Source organism: Podarcis tiliguerta (assembly GCF_965153285.1).
Source record: "Podarcis tiliguerta genome assembly, chromosome: 16".
Lineage (NCBI taxonomy): Eukaryota > Metazoa > Chordata > Lepidosauria > Squamata > Lacertidae > Podarcis > Podarcis tiliguerta.
The window spans coordinates 20,361,967-20,382,252 of NC_139549.1; the positions used below are offsets into that span (position 1 = coordinate 20,361,967).

Consider the following 20,286-nt stretch of genomic DNA (forward strand, 5'->3'; position numbering starts at 1 on the left):
TGTGGAATGTAACTTTGACCTAATTACTATATTACAATAGTATTTTTTTCTGCGTTGAAAAAGAGTTCTAGAAAAAGATGCTGGAATGCTCTGCAATTCTGGTTTTCTTTTGAAAATGCAGTCTTAACTGCATGTCTGACTCGGAGCCATTTCCTGGATCATTGCCAATGCAGCAGTTTCCCCCCTCCCCCATTACTAAAGGTTATTGAAAGTCTTCTTACTGTAGTTCTGTTGTGTTGATGTCTCTAACATCAGTTCGCTAGATGGATTCCAGTCTCAAAATGCATATTTGGGCACAACCCAGCGGTGGCACATGTTGGGTTTGTCTGTTTGGGATCACTCATGGAAACCTCTGGAATTTAAGTGCACGGTCAAGCACTTAGCTGTTGTTAGATTGATATCCTAGGGACCATAGGCCAGGCAAGCTCTAATGTGTATTCTTGCATTTCTAGTTTTTCTGCTAAAATGGGGACTGAAAACATTCTCTTTTGTGGCACTGCATGATGAGATGATTGCAATTCTTCGAGCTAAGTATTGCTACAGAAAATACAATTTCCTTTCTCCTAAAAGTTGTGTAATAGCTAGCCATCTTGCTACATGCAAATGCCTAAAAGAGCAGAGGTGTAGGGAATTATCAGGAGATCAAACACTGAGCCACTTGCAGCCCTTCCCTGTGAAGGTGTGGGTGTGGAAGTGGGAGGAAACATTTTTTAAAAAGCTCTTTGAGGACAGCAGATTTAATTGTGTGTTACTCCTGCTAATTTCATGCAGAACCATAACATTTAGGTATAGTTCTGATTTGCAGCACACTCTTTCAGCTGAAACTGGTGACTTTTTTATTTTTATTATTGGTGGTGGTATTGTGGTAGATTTACTGATAATTTTTAAAATAACTGACCGTCTAATTGTGAATTTTCAAATTAATAATAGAAAGTATTTGAGTAAACCTTTATAGCAAAATGTCACCCAATATAGGGAACACTTTTTAAATCAGTTACAAGGTTTTAAAATCAGTGTACTATATCTGATTAATGAACAAATTATTACAGCCCTACTTTTTCGTTTCCACCCTTCTTAAACTGAAACTGAGGACAAATAATGTTTTCACTGTCTGGAAATCCTGTAGGAGCATAGCGCCTTATACCAAGTTCATCCATCTGTCTCATTATTGTCTTCACTCACTGGCTGTAGCTTTCCAGGATTTCAGATGGGAATCTTTTCCAACCCTTTTAACTACAGGCTAGGATTGAACCTGGGACCTTTTGTATGCAAAGCATATGCTCTTCCACTGAGCTATGGCTTTCTTCTCACTGTGTTTACAAAGGTAACATGTGATGCTGGTGATGTGCAATTTGTGTGTACTTTATGTACTCGAGTGTAGGCCGAGCTCCTGACAGTTTTCTCCCTCACAAAAAGGAGGGTGCGTGCAGTGTGCTTGCGCAAATTGGGCATCTGCAGGTATCAACTGTGTGATGCATTACTTTTTATGTATAGCGGGATATGCACAAATTCCTACCTCTTTCCACTATATATACTAGTGTAAGCTTTAACTTTTATTGTGCAAAATGCTTTTTTAAAAATGCCATATCAAAGTAGTAACTTTCTCTGCTTTTGGCTGTTTTTATGGTTTGGAAACTGTCCTTGTCACCTGGGTGTCCAGGAATCTGAAATACTTCTTCAGCTAACGCAGGGCTAGCACTTTAAGCATAGAAATAATTGTCCAGTTCAGTATTCAGTGACTTCATTAAATCCAAGTCAGATCAAATGGCAAAGCCAGGATGCAGAAATTATTGTTGATCTCAGTAGCCAGCCATTACTTTCTGCTAGCCAGCTGTTAAGTTCAGTTCCATCCTGAGAGTAACATTACATGTATTGTCAAAACACATACCAATTTTATCTAATGGAATGAAGTTATGTATAATAATGTGGGTTGATAACTACATGAGCATTTAATCTGAAATTCACCTTATGTGTTTCCTTTCTCCCTTTAAAGGCTGCATATTTATTATATACAGTATTTGTATTTGAAGCGCAAATATTACACTGACATTTTTGGGTACATAACTCAAAATGTGGGAAAAGTGTAGTGTCTGGCCAGCATTGACTGTTTGAGTTTCTTGTCTAAACATTTTATTTCAACACTGAATAAGGAATTCTACCCTTTTCCAGAAGTAGGAGACCTGTGGCATCCTGCATCAAGCAGCAGATTGGATCTAGTGATTTACAACCCCCCCTCCAATTCTGATTCTGTCTTAGTGGTGTGGCTTCATTGGTTATAGTATATAGTATAGTATAGTATAGTATAGTATAGTATAGTATAGTATAGTATAGTATAGTATATAGTATAGTATACTTTTCAGTTGCCATTTTCTAAGCTAGATCATTGAAACTCTGTCCACAGGGGTTGGAAAAGCTGTAATTTTGAGCTATATTCTTTATTCAGTTTTTCTTATGAAACTAGATTTTTATGTACCGTATTTTTCGCTCTATAAGACGCACCAGACCACAAGACGCACCTAGTTTTTTGAGGAGAAAAACAAGAAAAAGAATATTCTGAATCTCAGAAGCCAGAACAGCAAGAGGGATCGCTGCGCAGTGAAAGCAGCAATCCCTCTTGCTGTTCTGGCTTCTGGGATAGCTGCGCAGCCTGCATTCACTCCATAAGACGCACACACATTTCCCCTTACTTTTTAGGAGGGAAAAAGTGAGTCTTATAGAGCAAAAAATACGGTACTTCATTCAAGTCTCTCAAAACTGCCTCTATTTGTGTGTGTGTGTGTGTGTGTATAAAAGTCTTTGTTCGGAAGAAAAAAAATAATCTGTAAAATTTCTGTCTACAAACTTTGGCAGGTCCACAACTTTCTTCTAGGTTTCAGTATTATGCATGCTTACCTGGAAGTAAGCATTGCTGCCTGAGTAAGCATGCATATGATCAGGCTGTAAAACGCACTGAGCATTTGCTTAACAAAACTCTTTTCTGCCAGCTGTAATACTGTTTTTCCACTTATAATAACCAGCTAAATGATCTATCAAAGAAGTCCTGCTGTTTCAGAATGCTTGCTTTGTTCATTTTGTTTCATAACCATAACCATAAGAAAATAATACATATAAAATTACTGCAGTAAATATGCTGCTAAGTACATATGATAAACCAAGTAGTAATAAAGTCAGCATGTTGTTGCAGCATAGAAAACATATGGTTGTATCTTATCATTAAAGTTAATATTCCAGAAGTTTATGAACAGATTCAATAAATCTGAGATATATATATATATATATATATGTGAAACCATTGTCATTTACAGTGTGATATCCCTTTTTTAATGCTATTCTAAAATTTCAGGTGTGGGTGTAATTTTCAGATTATAAATCTGTAATGTCTACTTTTCCTGCTAAGTACTTTTTATGTTATTTCCTTAATTCCCCCTAACACTTCATCTCCAAAGTCTTTGCATATCTGAACAAACCTTTACACTCTATCTCCAACACTTACCTGTCACATTTGTGTATATTTTACTATAGTAAGGTGCCATTAATAAATGTTTTTAATAATTAGCACTAATCAGCCTAATTCACACATTGTTAAATATCCGAATCCACTCTTCTTCAGGTATTTTGTTGTTTAAAAATCTTTACCCGCAGGCCTGAATCCAAAATCATTGTATATATTTTATTCAGTGCTTTTTTCTGGGGGGTACGCATACCCCTAAACATTTTGTGAATCTTAAGTTTGGCCTCATTGAGGGGCAGTATTTCAATATGAATAGGAAAATGAGAGTACCCCTAAACATTTTTTTAAAAGAAAAAAAGCACTGATTTTACTTATGAGATTAGGAAAACAGAACAAGTTCTTCAGCGAATGCTTTAAACTGGTAGGAGTCTTGTTACAAAATAGGGAGAAATAGCCTGCCCTGCACATTTCTTCACCTTTCTCTGTGGGATTTGCCTTTTCAGCTGCCAAACCCTTCCGCACTGTAGAAACTGCTAGCTTTTGTGGGGCTAAAATGAAGGCTGTACAAAGACAATTGTCACATATTTTGCTCCACCCACTTTTGCCTCTGCCCCGGCATGTGTCAGCTAGAAGGTTGCCTGTGAGGGAATATAGCCATTGGACTGAAAATGACCCCCCTCCTCTGTTTTGTAGCAAGTATGGGCTGAGGAAATGCTGACCTGGGGATACCCTCCCTGCTAGGCCCAGTTAGCAAAGCTAACTTGTGCGACCATCCAGTACAGCTTGAGAATGACTTTCCCAGCTTCCTGGTTCCCCACACCTGTAGAATTTATGCTTATGATCCAAGCAGTAGGACCTTGGAAGCTTGCCTGCGTTGGGTGGAGCAGTTCCTCTGGTGTCCCGACAAGTTCACTGGTTTGCATTGCACAATAAGCTGTCGTTTCAACTACTGTATTTGCTTTTTTCCTCAGTCCACTCTATCTGGAGTGTGGAACAAATGCCTCTAGAGACACTTCAATTCAGAGGGATTAAATGATAAGATTATGATGATGATGATTAAAATTAGAACAGCCCAGAGCCCTTCTTACAGAATTCTAATATTCACATGATTTTACAGATCTGGTCTCTAAAGTACATAGTAAGCTCATTGTAGTTCTATTTTTAGAAAAAGTGGGTTTTGTTGAAAAGGTCAGTATACACTACTTACAATGATAATTTTAAAAATACAAAATGGTAATGAAACCTTAAACTCTACTGGTTGCCAGATGATTGGTGAACTCTTAGCTTCAAAATCCTATAATATTTTCTAAGGCAGTTGTTACTTAATGAGTTGGTTGTGCCTACTTGGAATCTGTTTACCTGGTAGGAAGCTTTAGCATCCAGACTCTTTCAAGTAAAGTTTGGAAATAGTTCAGTTCTGTTGGAAGGCTCATAAAAATGCTTCCAGTAGCAATTGATTAAAGTTTAATGCCCACGGTCCTGCAAAGTTTTGTTTGGCTGTTGTTCCTGGCGAGTAGCCTGCTTCTAGTTTTCATGCCCATTCTTTGTCACCCAGTCAGCCATTGCTATAAATTTGATAACTGTTTTGAACTTAAATACACTTACAAGCACTTATAGAACGCTGACAAATTATTTGTCATTTTGCCAAACGCCTTAACAAATACTTTGTCTTACAAGCAGGCATTTTAGTGTTAACAGGGACATGAACTGCTTTGTCAGGTGTGCCGATACTTTAGCCGATTCTGAAACTGGTTTCTGCTTGCCCTGGGGCTGGTTTAGTTCCTGAGATGCACTGGCTTGCATCCAAAGAACCACATACACACACATGCAAGCACGCATGCACACACACACACACACACACAGAGAGAGAATATTACCACTGTTCCATAAGTTGGCCCACAAGGACTTCCACAGTGTAGTGGATGTTGCTTTGCATGAGAAACATGAATGAAGAAGATATAGGTCATGGAGTAGAAACTCTAGTGGACCATAAAAAGGTCTGAGAAAAAGAAATGTGGAAAGGGAACAAATTCCCTTTTATTTGGGATCACTTCTCTGATTAAACGTTTGCATTTCAGGTTAGAAACAAATTTTCTGTGAGAAGAGTACGTATGCTTTTATGGGCAATGTGCTTGAATGTGTGGATAATGTGCAACTGCGGGAATTATTGAATGAGATTGAAAATCTGATCTTGATCCATTTTAGTTTGATTTCAGGCTTGTGTTTGCCTTGATTGTCCGTTTGGATGACTCCTTATGCCCAGTGGAGGACAGGAAAAGTGTGTGTGTGTGTGTGTGTGTGTGTGTGTAGAGAGAGAGAGAGAGAGAGAGAAAAGAAGAAAGCAATCTTTTTGTAACCTTAAGCGATGCAGCTGAAGTGTGGGCATAGAATCTGAACACTGCACAATGCTGTTTTCCATTCTTCTTTCCAGTGTTGCTCCTTCCTGCACTTAGCCCAGGCCTGCCATCACAAAAATAGGTAATAAGCACAAACTAAGGCAGGAATGATTGTTACTGGGTGGGCGACAGCAGTGTATATATTTCTCAGGTGAAGAGGAAATATGTTTGTCTGGTAGATAGTGTGTGAATATTCATGTTTGAGAAATGATCAGTTTTTTTCATTCACATAGTTACATCTTAACTACAGCCATAGACTTACCTGTTCCCTGTTTAACCTATTATAGAAAGGAAAATATCATTTACATTTAAAAAAAAATCTATTCTAAGAAAACACATCCATTTTTATTTACCCTTCTCATACAGTAGACATTGCAGAAGTCTAAATGGGAGGTTACCAAATACTATTGAATAAATTCTACAAAAGAGCAGCTGTTGAAGAGGGATGTCCTTGGGCTGCAGTCCGCAAGAGGCAGTTTTTCCCTATATTGCAGTAGCTTTCTTATTCAAAAGCAAGTCATGTTCTACCACCATCATTTCAGTTATTATACAAAATTGCTTACTGGTCTACATTGCTGAAACTAGTTCTTATTGCAATGGTAGCAATCAAGTTACTAAAGAATTCTTAACAGATTACATTGCTGTTACGAAGCCATGTAAACTTCATTTTTATAGATAATGACTTTTTCTTATATGATAATGGACTACACAATCTGAATGATGAAAGTAGAATGACAGGACAGTCCTGTTTGTGACGACTAAGAAGTAATCCCTATTGAGTTCAACGGGGTTTCATATCGGCTGAGTGTGTTTAGGACTGCAGTCTGAATTATCCCAAATATAAGCACAGTGGTTGTAGACATTGTTTTGCAATCATCCGGCTAGTGAAAGTGGGATTCTGGTGTCAGAATGGCAGTTTCTGGGAACATGATAGCTCTCTTTTCCAAATGGGGGCAATCCTCACTCTGTCCTACTCGAGGAGCAAATGGTTAGCGTGTGTGTGTTTGGACTTCATGCCCTATAGCATACCACCTGCCTCTTGGAAAAATGCCAGGGTTGCTGCTGAAAGATTAAGACTGGGTGTGGATTATGTATCTTTGTGCTACTTTGATTATTCTGTAGCCTGCAGTTAAGCACTGGGAGCTGCTGGTCTTGTTACAAATCGCTATTACTAGCCTTTGCTAGAGGCAAGCACAAATATAAATGATGGTAGGCCTACACTGTACCTGGATGCTACCTTGTATTTATGTTTCAGTTCCAGGATTTTGTTTACACTGGTGCTTTTGAAAGTAAATCTGAGCCTTTGTTTTCTTTAGAATATTCAATTTTGAATTATTAATCCTGTAATCTTTGAAATCTATTTGGTAGGCACTGGAAGTGGTAAATCTTTTCCAGTCTTAAATCCTATATGGACGTATGTCCTCAATCTCATTCTTATAATTCTGCTTGCTGAGATGGTTGACTGGTGGAGTCTCAGACTGCCGCTACTGTTTCAAGATTAGGGATTATTCATTGGTGTACACTTAAACTGATTGTTTTCTGAAATTCTAATAAAGAAAGGGTGACTAACCTGCAGATTAGATTGATTTAAATCAATGATTTTAAATTGGCAAGAAAAAGGCTGATAGAAATCCTAAATCATGTTTTCCATTGATACTACTTCCTGTGTTTCCTGAACAATGATGCAAATCTGCCCACAAAAATTATGTATGTTATTTACACTGTTGTTTCATTCTTATAACCAATCCTTTCATCTCTTAGTGATACTGTATACATTTTGCATGCTTTCCTTTTTAAAAAACCTGTAGAGTGAATAGCTTCCCTATTTAGAGGGAGTATCTTTCAAATATTTTCATAAAGGATCTTAACAGCCACACCCATGACAGGTTACAAGATTAACAACACAATCCTATTTAATGAGAAGTACCGGTAAGTTCCCTTGAGTTCAGTGGTGGTTTCTCCCAAGTAAGTGGGTTTAGGGCTACAGCTGAAATATGGAAATATAGAAGTCTGGAATTTTGACAGGCTTTTTCCATTCAGGAGGGACTACTTGCTTGCAAATTTTGTCCTCTTCTGTCAAGTATTGGGATAGAACAGTGGTTCTCAAAGGATGCAGCAGGAGAGGATGACAAGTTGGGCGGGGAGAGATTCAAGGACAATCAAAGAAACATTTAAACATTTCAGTATAGTGTAGTGTAGTGTAGTGTAGTATATCAGAAGTTTTCAGTCTTTTTGAATTCATGGCTCCCTTGACCAACTCTCTTCTTTCTGTGACACCCCTGTGGGGCTCAGGAGCCCAGTTATATCACCCTTGCCTGCAGAGCTAGAAGCCTCTCACCCTTTTTCGAACATCCTCCCTTGGGGAGTGTTCTTTCAGCCTCCTCTCCTCTCCTTGGGAGCCCTTCAGGCAGCCACTGCCCCTAGTCTTGAGCTGCCCCCCCCCACCCCAAAGAGAGGTGCTTCCTCACACTGCCCCTTGGGGGCCTGGGCCTTATCTGTCCATTCCCAACAGCAAGGGCTGGCAGACTGGCTGGCTGGGCTTCCTCACCCACTTCCTTGCTTATTCTGAGGGCGCCTCAGATCCTGGCAACCAGCACCCCCTGCACAGTCCCAGTGGCACCATTCACCTGCAGAGCTTGTAGCCGAGGCTGTTGCAACAGACAGCTGTGCGAGACTTTGGGAGGCAGAGACGTGAGAGGGCATTAGAGACGGAAGGGAAGGAAAGGGGGCCAGAGGCCATGTTGCCCACAGCACCCCTGACCATCACTCAAGGCACCCCCGGGTGCCACTGTACACTAGTTGATAACCACTGTAGCATAACATAGCATAACATATATATTTTTGTATAGCAACATCTACAACTCTCTTCAAGAGCATTTGCTAGTCTACAGTTCTCCACGACATAATGTTGTGAACAGGGATTTTCAACTCTGTCAGATCTGAAAGATCAGAAAAGAGAAAGGCTTCTTTGTCTGAATGAGGAGATGATGAGTATATTAGGTCTTAAATTAGACCTAATATAAATGAGAAAAAGCAAACTCACACCTCTAATTGAGTTTGTAAGCATACTTAAGGTACATATGTAAGCGTCTTGTTTATAATTACATTTTGGGAACGACTTTTCTTCTTATGTAGTTGCATTGTTTTATTCTTTCTGGGTGTCCAATGATCATATTATAAAGTAGTTGTGTTCTATGTTATAAATCAAGCACTGCTAGGAGTTGTTTCTTATTCTTTTCCAATGTATTTCTTAGCAATAAAAAAATAGGTGTGGAGCTAGTAAATTTTTGTTCTTAAAGTGTGGTTCAGAGAAAAAAAATTGAGAACCACTGGGTTAGAAGAACCTGTGCACTGCTCTTTTTATTTTCTTGTGTTCTTCTTTCCAGAGTTGCTACTCTGTGCTTCACTTGGCAGCCCAAAAGTAGAAAGCAAAAATGAGGTACCCATGGCATGCAGGTTGAAGCGGGCCCAGATTCCTACTGAACAGACATATTTGAGAAATGATTTTCATCTAGAAAAGTCATTTATCTCAACATACTGGTTACAAAGCTTTAATTCAGTTTATAGATTAATGTGGGGCTTTAGCTTCTTCTATTATTATTATTATTATTATTATTATTATTATTATTATCACAAAGCATGATTCATTTTGGGCAAAAAAAATGAGAGGCACAAATACAAGATGGGTGACACCTGGCTTGAGAGCAGTACATGTGAAAAGGATCTAGGAGTCTTGGTTGACCACAAACTTGACATGAGCCAACAGTGTGACGCGGCAGCTAAAAAAGCCAATGCAATTCTGGGCTGCATCAATAGGAGTATAGCATCTAGATCAAGGGAAGTAATAGTGCCACTGTATTCTGCTCTGGTCAGACCTCACCTGGAGTACTGTGTCCAGTTCTGGGCACCACAGTTCAAGAAGGACACTGACAAACTGGAACGTGTCCAGAGGAGGGCAACCAAAATGGTCAAAGGCCTGGAAACGATGCCTTATGAGGAACGTCTAAGGGAGCTGGGCATGTTTAGCCTGGAGAAGAGGAGGTTAAGGGGTGATATGATAGCCATGTTCAAATATATGAAGGGATGTCACATGGAGGAGGGAGAAAGGTTGTTTTCTGCTGCTCCAGAGAAGCGGACACGGAGCAATGGATCCAAACTACAAGAAAGAAGATTCCACCTAAACATTAGGAAGAACTTCCTGACAGTAAGAGCTGTTCGACAGTGGAATTTGCTGCCAAGGAGTGTGGTGGAGTCTCCTTCTTTGGAGGTCTTTAAGCAGAGGCTTGACAACCATATGTCAGGAGTGCTCTGATGGTGTTTCCTGCTTGGCAGGGGGTTGGATTCGATGGCCCTTGTGGTCTCTTCCAACTCTATGATTCTATGATTCTCTATAAACCAATAACAAATCTTTGTTACAGCACATGGTTAGTCTGGAGATTGCTAAACCATAGTCCTGAGTTCAGGTGGCATGTTAAGCCAAACTACAGTTCACCTTTGTGGGGCTCAGGAGCAAAAATACCACCTGTGTGCTTACATGTTTGTGCCAAATGGTTTTCTTTAGCGTGTTATGTGAACCAGAGCACTATGTTGCGCATATGCCATGCTGTGATGTCCTGTGGGATACGAGTGTGGCCTGCTATTGTAGAGGAAATTTTGAAATCAGTGGATAGTAATTGTACAGGGTCACATTAGAATTGCAGAAAACATGAAAGTTAATAAAACATCAAACTCTGCTGAAAGTAAGCTGTACACAAAGAGGTGTAATGAAAACAGCATTCAACCAACTTTGTTATATTTGCTTACAGATGAAAGAGATTTATTGGGTACAGTGTGGTTTTCTGAGTGGTCATACAAGGGCAATTCTTGCACTGAAATAACATTGTTTCCCCTTCAGTGAATGTAAACAGGAAAACAGTTTTCATTTGTGAGTTTTAGCTGAGTAATATATATAGCTTTGGTCAGCCATTGGGGTGAAAGATAACTTGCAAAAACTTTGTCACAGAGTACTTCCAGCACAACTGGCAAAATTTGTTATGCTGATGACTTAAATTGCTTCAAAACACAGAGCGTTTGGAGCTTTGGGCACATAATTCATAGATTGGATGATACAGATAAATGCTTGCTTCAGAAAGTCATTTCGCTGAACATTTCTCAAAATGCATAATTAAAAACCAAAATGAGGACTTATTCTTAATGCCCAAGTGTAGCTTTGCATGCTCTATAGCCTTCTCTCTTGCTGTGAAATTCGTGGTACTGAAGTGTATATCTTTTCACAAAATGTGCATTGCCTTTAAAGTGGGTTTGAGTTCGTGTGTGTTCAAAGGATAGGGGGTGGTGGCAAACCAAGATTTTCTGGTGGTAAAAATTGCTTGGAGACAAAGGCATTACCTTTTGTTAATTTTTTACTCCTGACCTACTTACTTTGGTTTTGTTGAAATAGTGGTTCCAGGTTTTATCTTTCACTTATTATTAGTTCCTTCAGATCATATACATGTCTAATTCAAAGTTAACTGGCAGAAATTCTGCTGCAGTTGAAACAAGTTCAGGGCAGGCAATTCATAATATACCTGGACTGATGAGATTTCAGCCCAGTAATTCTTCTGGTGACTTGTCTGCATGCCGGTTGTTTTGGGGAGGAAAGTTTTGGTGGGATGGATGAGCCCCTTCTGGCAGCTTGAATGTATGTGCATTTCTGTGTTGTTGTTGTTTAGTCATTTAGTCGTGTCCGACTCTTAGTGACCCCATGGACCAGAGCATGCCAGGCACTCCTGTCTTCCACTGCCTCCCGCAGTTTGGTCAAACTCATGCTGGTAGCTTCGAGAACACTGTCCAACCATTTCATCCTCTGTCGTCCCCTTCTCCTTGTGCCCTCCATCTTTCCCAACATCAGGGTCTTTTCCAGGGAGTCTTCTCTTCTCATGAGGTGGCCAAAGTATTGGAGCCTCAGCTTCAGGATCTGCCCTTCCAGTGAGCACTCAGGGCTCATTTCCTTAAGAATGGACCGATTTGATCTTTTTGCAGTCCATAGGACTCAAGAGTCTCCTCCAGCACCATAATTCAAAAGCATCAATTCTTCGGCGGTCAGCCTTCTTTATAGTCCTGCTCTCACTTCCATACATCACTACCGGGAAAACCATAGCTTTAACTATATGGACCTATACGGATCTCTGTGTTACCATGCTGCAAAATGCACAATCAAATGTAATTTTTCACGTTGTTTTTCTTTTACAGATTGTGGCAGGGTTATGTGTTGATTCTGTGGACCATTGTATTGATATAGGAAGTTGTAAATTGCTTGTACTGTTCCACATTTTTGTTTGTGTTCATTGGTTTTATTGATGTGTTTATACAGTGAGCTGTCTCATAATCCTATTTTGATGAAGGGGAGTCAAATATTCACATACAGTAAATATAGTCCTGTTTCTGTGAATGTGTGCATGTGACACATGCTGAAAATTGACCTCCTCTCCTGAAGGGCCAAAAGCAGTTTAATGGAGGGGAGGGGAAACATAAGAATACCCTATCTGATAGTGGCTCTCAAGTAAGAAGTCCACATTACTGTTACCTTCAAGTTTCTAGCATTTTTTGGATTCTCTTGAGGTGCGTAGCATGACAGTCTGAATGTTGCGCTATGGTTGCGTGTGCTTTATCATGTGTAAAGTTTGTTTTGGACATGTATATTGGTGTTTGAAACTTGAAGAGAAAAATGGGAAGGCAGAAAATTGGGAGGAATCCTACAGGGGAACGTTTGGGCACAACCAACAGGATATTGTGCATCAGAGTTGGAGGTCAAGGGCACAAGATTTTTAAAAATGCGTTGGACTCCATAAATTTACTTCTGCGCCCCTGAAGGCTTCCCCACCTCTTGAAAAAGTTCCCTGAAATGGAGCCCCTTTCTCATAATTCATTTTCAGGAGGCATATTCTCTGTACATTCAGTTTAGAGTTACATTTAGACCATGGAGACAGTACTTGAACATTCTTGGTAAAATAACACCTTCACATTGCAACCCTAAGCATGTTTATTCAGACGTAAATTCAATTTATTTCAATGGGAATCACTACCTATTAAGTGTTGTTGGGATTGCAGCTTTTGCATATCTCAGATGACATGTATCAACCAGCTCATTTCAGCACTTACCAAGCATGTTAGCTTGCTCAGTTTTTTGTTAGAAGCAGGAAGAGCCAGATGGAAGTTAAAATACTGTGCTTTCATGTTTTGAAATTAGTAATGTTGCATTTTACATGAAAGTTATGACACATTCGGTGATGTGACTAGAAAGCTCAGTTTTGGTTTAAATTGACAGTAGTACAGTATTCTTGTTTATAGGGTTTGCCAGGGTGGTGTCTGTAGGAATTTAAAAATTTGAAAGGGTATTTTCAAATACAAAGCCTTAGAAATAGTCCTGTTATAGTAAGGTCATTATTTTCACTGTAAGTTAAAGAAAAGCAAAAGAAAAAAAAAAATGCAACTAGTGATTTGGGTCAGAAAACCTTTTTCTCCCTGTATATCAGATGGTGTATTAAATTCTCTCATTTCTAAAAATAGATTGGATGACATACTGTTGAGGACACCTGCCACCCCAGATTTTTACTGATGCAATGGGACATCTCCTTCCTCTCCTCCCCTCTGCACCCCTTTGTGTACCCCCAAATCTGAGCAACTCTGGGAGGCATATGAGGGCGAAGAAGACAGGGAAGTCCATTAATTAGTAACAGAATGGTTGGATACACTATCTGTCAGACTGAATAACTTTTTGGAGGCAACATATCTACTTGCATAGTCTCTATTTCTTTGTGAAGAGAGTGGATTAAAAGCAGAAGTATGCATAATTGAAGCATGCTAAATTAGAACCCAATTGATTTAGGGCGTTGGAAAAATATCTTCAACTTTTTCTGGAAAATCCACATCACTGGGTAGGGCTCCAGTTTCTTGCTTGAGGAGTAGTATTTTTGGAAATAACAACATTAATTCTGAGCTTTAAGTTTCAGTATGACTGAGTGGCGTGGGGCGTGGGATGGTCGGCTTTGGAAGCATTTGCTGTATTTTTTTGCAATGTTCTTGGTCGTGTTCAAAATAATCGTGAAAGCAGAATGATAGAATGGAGGGACTGAGGAGGTGCCATAGCTCATAGAAGAGCATATTCTTTGGACTCATAGGATCCCACATTCAATCCCTGCCTGTTAAGACAGAAAAATATGAGAGGCTATTGAAACTGCTTATGTAAAACAAATACTGTATAGCAGTGTCAGCTGTGGATGGTGGATGTAGATAGAGTGTCTAACCTCATGTTATTCTGAGGTGGGCAACAGTTGTCCTTGACTGAGCACCTGAATGGGAAACCAGACTGGTTTCTTTCTATCTCCCTGTGAGGAGCTGTGTCCATGGTCTCCTGGGCTGCCCTGTAGTAATGTCAGTAGCCCTTAGGACTAGCAGTATCACCTGGGAAGGAATGATGGGAGGAAGGAAGGAGTAAGCAGAGGAGGACTACACAGCAAAATGATTTGGAAGGCTGTACTGCAGTGGTTTCAGAATACAGTGGTATCTTGGTTCTCGAACTTAATCTGTTCTGGGAGTCTGTTTGACTCCCAAAATGGTTTGAAAACCAAGGTGAAGCTTCCAATTGGCTGCAGGAGCTTCCTGCACTCAATTAGAAGCCGTGTCAGACGTTTGGCTTCCAAAAAACTTTCGGAAACTAGAACACTTAATTCCGGGTTTGTGGTGTTCGGGAGCCGATTGGTTTGACAACTAAGCCATTCAGGAACCAAGGTCCCACTGTATTAAAATATAGTCCTGTGGTTTATGGGACTGGCTGTATAGCCACAGTTAGCAGCTAGCTTTGCTGAGAAGATGGAATGCCCCAGGATGATCAAGGCAGCTGCCGGCAAGTCCTGTCCTCAGTGTGTTCTCATTTGCTACTGCCAAAGCTTTTGCTTCTTCTTCCTCCTTCACTCCCCCCACACCCAGCCCTGCACCTGAAATTGGTCAGTCAGTTAGTTAGTCTCCCTCCCTCTCTCTCTCTCTCTCTCTCTCTCTCTCTCTCTCTCTCTGTGTATGTGTGTGTGTTTGTGTGTGACAGCAGGGGTAGGAAGGAGAAGAAACCCTAGACATTTAGCAACATAGTTTATTGCTTCCAGATACTGTTACATGATCTTAGTATTTACCAACGCCTTTGTCTAGTAGTGGCCTCATGTAGATTTTTGCCTGCTTTTGTCCTTTATTAAGAAATACATGCAAGATGGAGGGGTGTGTTTGTGCCCCTCCTTACCACGATTCCCCTCATGCATACAGCATGTGCTCCTTTCTCTCCCCGTTTACAAGGACAGGAAACCTCCTAGGCACCTGGCTTACTGCAGTGTATACAGATGCAAAACTTCTGCTTAAGAATGCAAAATATTTCCCCCCCATATATACTACTAGGAGTGTGGTGCTGCCAAAAATTAGAAAGATGTTCTGAATGCTTCCTCTTTGCTGCTTGAAATGGCTGCTTCTTGAGATGGGAGGAAGAGGTCAGATGACAGGGCTGGGCCAGTTGAGCTATAGCAACTACTGTTCTCTGTGCTGTGTTGCAGTGCAGGAATTTTGGTGCTGGGTTATAGACAGAAAAGGGATGCTGCTTGTATATTGCCCACACCAGTGACCAGCAACCTTCCTAAGTGAGCCTGTTCAGGTAATGTTGTAGTCCTGAGGGATAGCTCAGTTGGTAGAGCGAGAGTCTCTTAATCTCAGGGCTGTGGGTTTGAGCACTACACTGAGTGAAAGATTCCTGCACTGCAAGGGATTGGACCTGATTATCCTTGTGATCCCTTCCAACTCTATGATTCTATGAATCCAAGAATGGAAGTTGTTAGGGATTTGAGACAACTACACCAGGGGACTAGCTCAATTATGTATGGGCACCATGAGGAGAATGGGGCTGCCTAAGTCTGTTTACGGCCCAACACATAGTGTAAGGCATGGATAAGTAAATTAAGGCCCGGGGGATGGATCTGGCCCAATCGCCTCCTCAGTCCAGCCCGTGGATGGTCTGGGAATCAGCATGTTTTTACATGAGTAGAATGTGTCCTTTTATTTAAAGTGCATCTCTGGGTTATTTATGGGGCATAGGAATTTGTTCTCCCCCCCCCCCCTATATTCCGGCCCTCCACAAGGTCTGAGGGACAGTGGACTGGCCCCCGCTGAAAAAGTTTGCTGACCCCTGGTGTAAGGGGACACCCTCAATTTGATTTTTGCACTGAACTGATGACAACAAGCCACTTTGAGCTTTGACTTCCCACCTGTCAAAGCTTGACCACAGGGATTTGGGGAACTGAGGATCTGCCCCACCAGTCTAGTTCTCCACCCCCTGGTGTATGTGCTTTTGACAGCTTGCTGTCTTTCTCTTTTGTTTATTGATAGATCGTATGAGTCTATTGGGTTTCATTAGTATTGTACCCTGCTTTGGGATTATTTTATAATGAAAAGTAGGCAACAAATTGAATAAATAAATAGTAAATTAACAAAGTAACTGCTCTGAAGAAGATAATATATGTGTGCCTGCCATGAGGGAACAGAGTCATTAGGTGCCCCAATTTAATAATCCACATAATAAATCAGTATGAATTCACTTCCATTCATATTTCTCTTGTCAGTAGGCAGAATGCAGATACCCAGAACAAGGGCTCCAAAATGTTTGTTAGCTGCTGAAAGCAGAGGACTGCTTTATGTTTTTTCCCTAAGTTGCCAAATGATTTTGAAATATTTATTTATTCAAACAATGGATTAAATAGATTCTAATGATTAAGATATGTGGTACTACATTTCTGTAATATAAACAGGCTGTGCAGTTATCCTGCATATTTTAATCTTGTGTATGCTAGTAGCAGCTACATATTTTTGGGCACTGATGCAGGAGCTTGTCAAACCAAAATGGTTTAAAATGTAATTATAGAATAGGGCGCAGATTGAAATGAAATGAAGAATGTTTTAAATTTCATCTTTTTATTAACATAAAACACTAGCTTGAGATAAAAGAGCTTTGGTATAAGATTGGGTTCCCTTTTTTGTTTTGTTTTCTGTTTTGTGATAATGTGCAGACAGAGCCAGATCAGGCATCCACTTTTATCCTGTATTCTATTTGCAACAGTTGGCAGTGCCTGGGAGTTTGAGGAACTGCTAGATTTCTATATAGAATCTTAGCTTTCAGCAATAACAAACAGTTCAGCTGTACCCCTGCATATTAAATTGCAAGTGCTTTACATGTTGGTTTCCGTGGGTCTTATTTCTATTAGTGCTTTTGATAGGAGAAATACCTATTTCCCTACAAAGAAAGCATGGTAAGTTTTAAAAGCGTAGTATAGTGGTACCTTGGTTCTTGAGCGTAATCTGTTCGATTTCTGAAATGTTCGACAACCGAGGCCTAATAGACTGGCTGCAAGTTCAGTGGAGAAAATTGAAAAACACACAGCAGAAGCCGTTTGATTTCCAAGGCACATTTGAAAACGGAAGCATTTACTTCTGGGTTTTCAGCGTTTGAAAACCGAAACGTTCAGCTTCCAAGATGCTCAGAAAATGAGGTACCACTGTATTCTGTTGTATGAAAATCTGCTTTCTTATTAAGCTTCTGCCTATTCATTTTTTGCAGACTTATCCAATATCTATTGTATCAACAACAATGGTCTCTCTTCTGAAGAGGCACTGAAAGTTTAAGAAAGAGCAATGCTAGTGTTTCGGTTTCTTTTAAAATCTGAAGTATTTGAGGAACTGTCCAATCAGATTAAAGCTAATTCAGGTTCCATTGATTTTTAAAATCCGTTTTATTTTCTAGATAACTAAGATTCAAAATAAGGAACTTTAAAAAAAGTTGGCAAACTTGCATATCAGTTACTTGCAAAGGTTTTAATACTCTCTTGATTTTCTTCCCTGCAGGCGGAACTCACTGGCATCAAGTGGCGTAGGTATAACTTTGAAGGCCATGGAGATTGTGGCCCCATTATCTCGGCCCCTGCTCAAGATGACCCCATCCTTCTGAGTTTCATCCGCTGTCTGCAGGCCAATCTGCTTTGTGTCTGGCGCCGTGATGTCAAACCTGATTGTAAGGAGTTATGGATATTCTGGTGGGGAGATGAACCAAACTTAGTAGATGTGATACATCGTGAGCTACACAGTAAGTATTCTCCCCCTTCTCCATCTTGCTCTAATTCTACAGTGAACGTTTCTTTTCTGTGTGGTCTTCAGTGCTTGTGTACAGAAAAATTTATTAAAAGTTGTGAATGCAATATATGAATGAAACCCCAGACCAGAAATAAATTGGATGTAAGGATACTGGTAATGTTGGTGATTTTTGAGTACAAGTGTAAACGCACGTATTGAACTAAAATAGGCAGATGAAGAGCATAGAGACCTAATGGTCATATTATTCAATAATGTAGAGACTTTATTTTTTGCGTTGTCTTTTTAACCTAATGAGGCAGTACAGAGACTTTATCCCAACTATATTTTCTGTTGTAACACCACCATCTCCTCTAGAGGAGCAGATTGAAACCCTCTTCCACAAGGGGGCAATAGAACTAGTGTACAGGGCCCAAAGACATCATGGATTCTGTTCAAAGGATTTCACCATCTCCAAGAAAGATGGAGGCCTCCAGCCTGTATTAGATCTTGCGATGCATTTATAAGATGCAAGGAAGATGTCTAGCGTCCTTCCACTTCATTACATTGGAGCACAGTTTGCCTCAGTATGGATAAAGGATATCTATTTCCACATCTCCACTAGCCAGAGCACCACCAGTTCCTCCATTTCACCTTGGGGGATGTACTTTTCAATTTAGTATTATTCTATTTAGCTTGCACCTTGAGCGCTTAGAACAGGGATGGTGGCACCTTAATTATGGAATGCCCTCCCTGATGAGAGTCAACCTGGCACTTACCTGGTGCCACACAGGTCTTTATGTATTTCATAAAATAAAATAAAATCTCTGAGGCTTTTTTATTTTTTGCTCTTGGAACATTTTGATTTTTCTGGGTTTTAAATGCTGTTTCACTGTTTGTGCTGGTTTTTAGGTCAAAAATTAATTGGGTTTTTTATGGTTTAATTTGCATATTGTCTGCTGTGTGTGAACCTCCCAGAGGACTTTGCTGATTGGGTTGCCAACAAATGTTATAAACAAAAAAATTGGGAGCAAAAATCCTGCATATAGCACTGGTAGGCAAAAAACCTTGTTACTGTAACATAGGAAAGCAGGGTATGGTTTGCCTTATTGCCGAGGCAAGGGCAAGGATGTGTTCTGGGGGTCAGTGGCTGTGAACAGATATGAGAGAGTGAAGGTAGGGTTTTTAAAAAAAAATTATGTCGAAACCAAATTGCAACTTCTTTTGCGGGGATAATAACATACCATGAAAATTCAGTGCAGCACTAATCTATAGGCAGTTACCAATATTCATTGGGCTGTTTTCATTCTCTAATTTGTCCCAATAGGAACAATGACGATTATAATGTTAAATTTCACACAGCTAGGTAGAAAAACAGTGCATGCTTTCAAGCATCCTGGACCAGAATTTTGGATACTGCTGGCGATTGAAGCAGTTTGTGGCCAGGGACGCTACTACACCAATTTGTGGACAAAAAACCATTGTAAATACTGCTTACACCCAGCTGTGCAGAAATAGAGATTAGTTTACACATCAACTAATGTTTTGATAGGGACGCAGGTAGCGCTGTGGGTTAAACCACAGAGCCTAGGACTTGCTGATCAGAAGGTTGGCGGTTCGAATCCCCGCAACGGGGTGAGCTCCCATTGCTTGGCCCCTGCTCCTGCCAACCTAGCAGTTCAAAAGCATGTCAAAATGCAAGTAGATAAATAGGTGCTGCTCTGGCGGGAAGGTAAACAGCATTTCCGTGCGCTGCTCTGTTCGCCAGAAGCGGCTTAGTCATGCTGGCCACATGACCCGGAAGCTGTACACCAGCTCCCTCGGCCAATAAAGCGAGATGAGCGCCGCAACCCCAGAGTCGGTCACGACTGGACCTAATGGTCAGGGGTCCCTTTATCTTTAATTTTTTGATAATTTGTGGGGTGGAGGTAAAAATGAATCTAGTGAACATAAATAAGAAATAAGAAATTTCTATTGCTTTTGAAGCAGGCTATGAAGATGCCTATTTGGCGTAGTCATGCCATTCCCAGGCAAACATTGACTATAACAAATGGGGCAGTAGGAGGAATTAAATAAAATTTGTCTGGTCTTAGAGTGTGCTGTGGAAATGCAGTGCCTAGTGGCCAGGTGGAGGAACTTAATCTGCTTAAAAACAACAACTTCTGTACATCTTCTTTTTTCTGTTTTCTATGGCATTTGCTGACTTGGCTATTTTTGGTTCACATGTTTAGACTCTTTGTTCCTGCTCTGCATCCTGCCTACATATGAACAGAAAGGGTTCAACTAGCTAGTCTCATAAGCTAAAAGCTT

The 20,286-nt window shown here is 40.3% G+C and overlaps 1 protein-coding gene across 2 annotated transcripts in view; it reads left to right on the plus strand.

Annotated features, from left to right (window-relative positions):
- The window catches only part of MED13L (mediator complex subunit 13L), a 163,480-nt gene that overhangs the window by 15,718 nt on the left and 127,476 nt on the right, over nt 1–20,286 (plus strand). For both annotated transcript variants that reach the window (XM_083417440.1, XM_083417441.1), the window contains exon 2: nt 17,755–17,992. In XM_083417440.1, the coding sequence (XP_083273566.1) occupies nt 17,755–17,992 (238 nt within the window). The remainder of the gene's footprint in view (nt 1–17,754; nt 17,993–20,286) is intronic.